We start from the raw sequence: 3,159 nt of genomic DNA on the forward strand, positions 1-3,159 counted from the left end.
TGGAGCTGATCTAGATACTTGTCATCATCGCTTAGGACACTCCAACTCTAAGATTCTTCAACACCTTCAAACCAGCAAGGAGATACAAGTCAATAAGAGCAGATTGTCCCCTGTTTGTGAGCCTTGCCAGATGGGGAAGAGTACTAAGTTGCAGTTTTTTTCTTCTGATTCTAGAGCTTTAAAACCCTTAGACCGAATCCATTGTGATCTTTGGGGTCCTTCACCAGTTGTATCAAATCAAGGATTGAAATACTATGTGGTTTTTGTTGATGTTCATTCTCGGTTTTCTTGGTTTTATCCTTTGCGCTTGAAATCCGAATTCATGTCAGTCTTTGTTGCGTTTCAAAAGTTAGTTGAGAATCAGTTCAGTTCAAAGGTAAATATATTTCAGAGTGATGGTGTGGGAGAATTCACAAGCAATGCCTTCAAAACTCATTTAGGTGAACATGGGATCAAACATCAAATCTCATGTCCCTACACTCCTCAGCAAAATGGAGTTGCAGAAAGAAAACACAGACATTTGGTGGAGCTTGGCTTATCCATGTTGTTTCATAGTCACACTCCTCTCAAATTACTGGGTAGAAGCTTTTTTCACAGCTAACTATCTCATTAATCTTCTACCCTCCTCAGTTCTCCACAATAATAGTCCTGAGGAAACACTTCTTCAACAAAAAGTGGATTACTCTTACCTCCGAGTTTTCGACTCTGCTTGCTATCCATGTTTGAGACCAATTGCAGCAACCAAGTTTGATCCAAGATCATTGCAATGTGTGTTTTTAGGTTACAGTAATCACCATAAAGGTTATCGATGTCTATATCCTCCGACTGGGAAGGTCTACATCTCTTGCCACGTCATTTTTGATGAAGAGCACTTTCCTATCAATCATAAATTCAAACATCTTTCTCCCAGTTATTAGCACCTCTGCTACGGGCTTGGCAAGACTCTGAGCCACTCACGACACCAACAGACATAACTCCTATACAATTGTTGTCCAAACCGGTCTCAGAACCTGCATTAACTCACACTGCAGAACCGGTCTCAGAACCTGCATCAACTCAACCGGCAGAACCAGTGATCAACGCATCTGAAGATACTAATTCCAATAATGACACTGACTCCGACTCCGACATTGGTGACACTCAAGCCGAGTTGGATCCACTTCCTGATCCAATCCAGCCAAATAATCTTCATTCCATGATAACTAGATCAAAGGATGGAATTCACAAGCCAAATACTCGGTATGTACTTCTTGCTTCTAAATTTACAAGTGATGAACCAAAAAGTATTATTTCTGCAATGAAGCATCCGGGGTGGAACGGAGCAGTCATGGATGAGATTGGTCGCATACATATGTTGCATACATGGTCTTGGTACCTCCCACTGAAGATATGAACATTTTGTCTTCCAAATGGAACATAAACCTGATGGTACGATAGACAAGATAAAGGCCAGACTCGTGGCAAAAGGTTTTGATCATGAAGAGAGGCTTGACTACCTCGAGACATTCAGTCCAGTTGTCAGAACAACAACAATCCAACTCGTCTTGGATACTGCAACAAATCAAGGATGGCCTATCAAACAGCTTGATGTGTCGAATGCTTTCCTGCACGGCGAACTACAAGAGCTGGTGTTTATGTATCAACGGACAGGATTTGTTGATCCAGAAAAGCCAGATCATGTCTGTTGTCTCACCAAAGCCCTATACGGCCTAAAACAGGCGCCAAGAGCTTGGTTTGACACCTTCAGCAACTTTTTAATTGACTTTGGTTTCGAATGCAGCACCTCTGATCCGTCATTATTTGTCTGCAATCAAGAGAACCACACGCTAGTACTACTACTGTATGTCGATGACATTCTTCTAACTGGGAGTGACACTCACCTCCTGGGCAAACTCCTCATCGCTCTAAACAATAGGGTTTCTATGAAGGATCTTGGTCCACCGAATATTTTCTTGGGATAGAGTTTGAGTCGTGTGAGGATGGTCTCTTCCTACATCAAAAAGGCTATGCCTCTGACATACTACATCAAGCAGGCATGACGAACTGCAATCCAATGCCTACACCTCTACCTCAAACCTTGGAGAAACTCGATGTAACACCATTCTCTGAGCCTACATACCTTCGGAGTCTCGCAGGCAAGCTCCAATACCTGACAATAACAAGACCTGATCTTCAGTTTACAGTGAACTTCATCTGCCAACGGATGCACGCTCCAACCAATTCCGAATTCACTCTACTCAAAAGGATTCTCAGGTATGTCAAAGGCACCCTGAATCTTGGGATGCCAATAAGAAAGCACAACAATCCGACTCTCTCTGCATTTTGCTATAGTGACTATGCTGGTTGTAAAGACACACGAAGATCGACCTCAGGATTCTGTATCTTGCTCGGATCAACCCTCGTGTCCTGGTCTGCCAAAAGACAGAAAACACTCTCCAACTCCTCTACAGAGTCAGAGTATCGTGCTTTATCCGTCGTTGCTCGAGAACTCACATGGATATCTTCTCTACTGCGAGACATTGGAATTCCTCAATATCAACCTACTCGAGTCTTCTGTGACAACCTGTCTGCAGTGTACCTGTCCGCTAATCCTGCTCTGCATAATTGGACTAAACACTTTGACAAAGACTTTCACTACATCAGAGAACGTGTTGGTCTCGGCTTGATAGAAACACACCACATTCCTGCACTGCTTCAGCTTGCTGACATCTTCACGAAGCCATTACCACGTCCATCATTCTTTGACCTTCGAGGCAAACTTGGCGTGTCTCCTCCTCCGGTCACTTCCCCACCAACCTTTGAGGGAGAGTGTAGAAGATAAGGCCTCAGGAAACAAGCCTCAAGCCCAAGCCCAACATCAAAGTTTGATTACTGACACATCTCAATGGTCAAAACAGAGTTACAGCGACAATACGGAGAGTTGCAGCGACAATACGGAGAGTTGCAGCGACAATACAGAGAGTTGCAGAGACAGTACGAAGTTGGTGACTCACCCTAATACAGCTGTCCTCCAAGATAAAGATTTCTAGATTGTTCCTCTTACCTTGTATATAAAAGATGTAAAAACCCTAAAGGAAACTTTAAGGAAAATACAAGTTAGTCATCAAAATCTCTATGTTTTCTAAACTCCTTCACTGATGAACTAGCTAGGGACTTGAC

At 43.1% G+C, this 3,159-nt stretch overlaps 1 protein-coding gene across 1 annotated transcript; it reads left to right on the forward strand.

Moving 5' to 3' along the window:
• Positions 2,036-2,821, forward strand: LOC109129126 (uncharacterized mitochondrial protein AtMg00810-like). The gene has a single exon (XM_019236767.1). It carries the CDS (start codon positions 2,036-2,038, stop codon positions 2,819-2,821), a length of 786 nt encoding a protein of 261 aa, XP_019092312.1.

Source organism: Camelina sativa, chromosome 15 (assembly GCF_000633955.1).
Source record: "Camelina sativa cultivar DH55 chromosome 15, Cs, whole genome shotgun sequence".
Taxonomy (NCBI): Eukaryota; Viridiplantae; Streptophyta; class Magnoliopsida; order Brassicales; family Brassicaceae; genus Camelina; species Camelina sativa.

Excerpts from the sequence above, each read along its gene's own strand:
- LOC109129126 (XM_019236767.1), top strand. The coding sequence starts at position 2,036 with ATGACGAACTGCAATCCAATGCCTACACCTCTACCTCAAACCTTGGAG.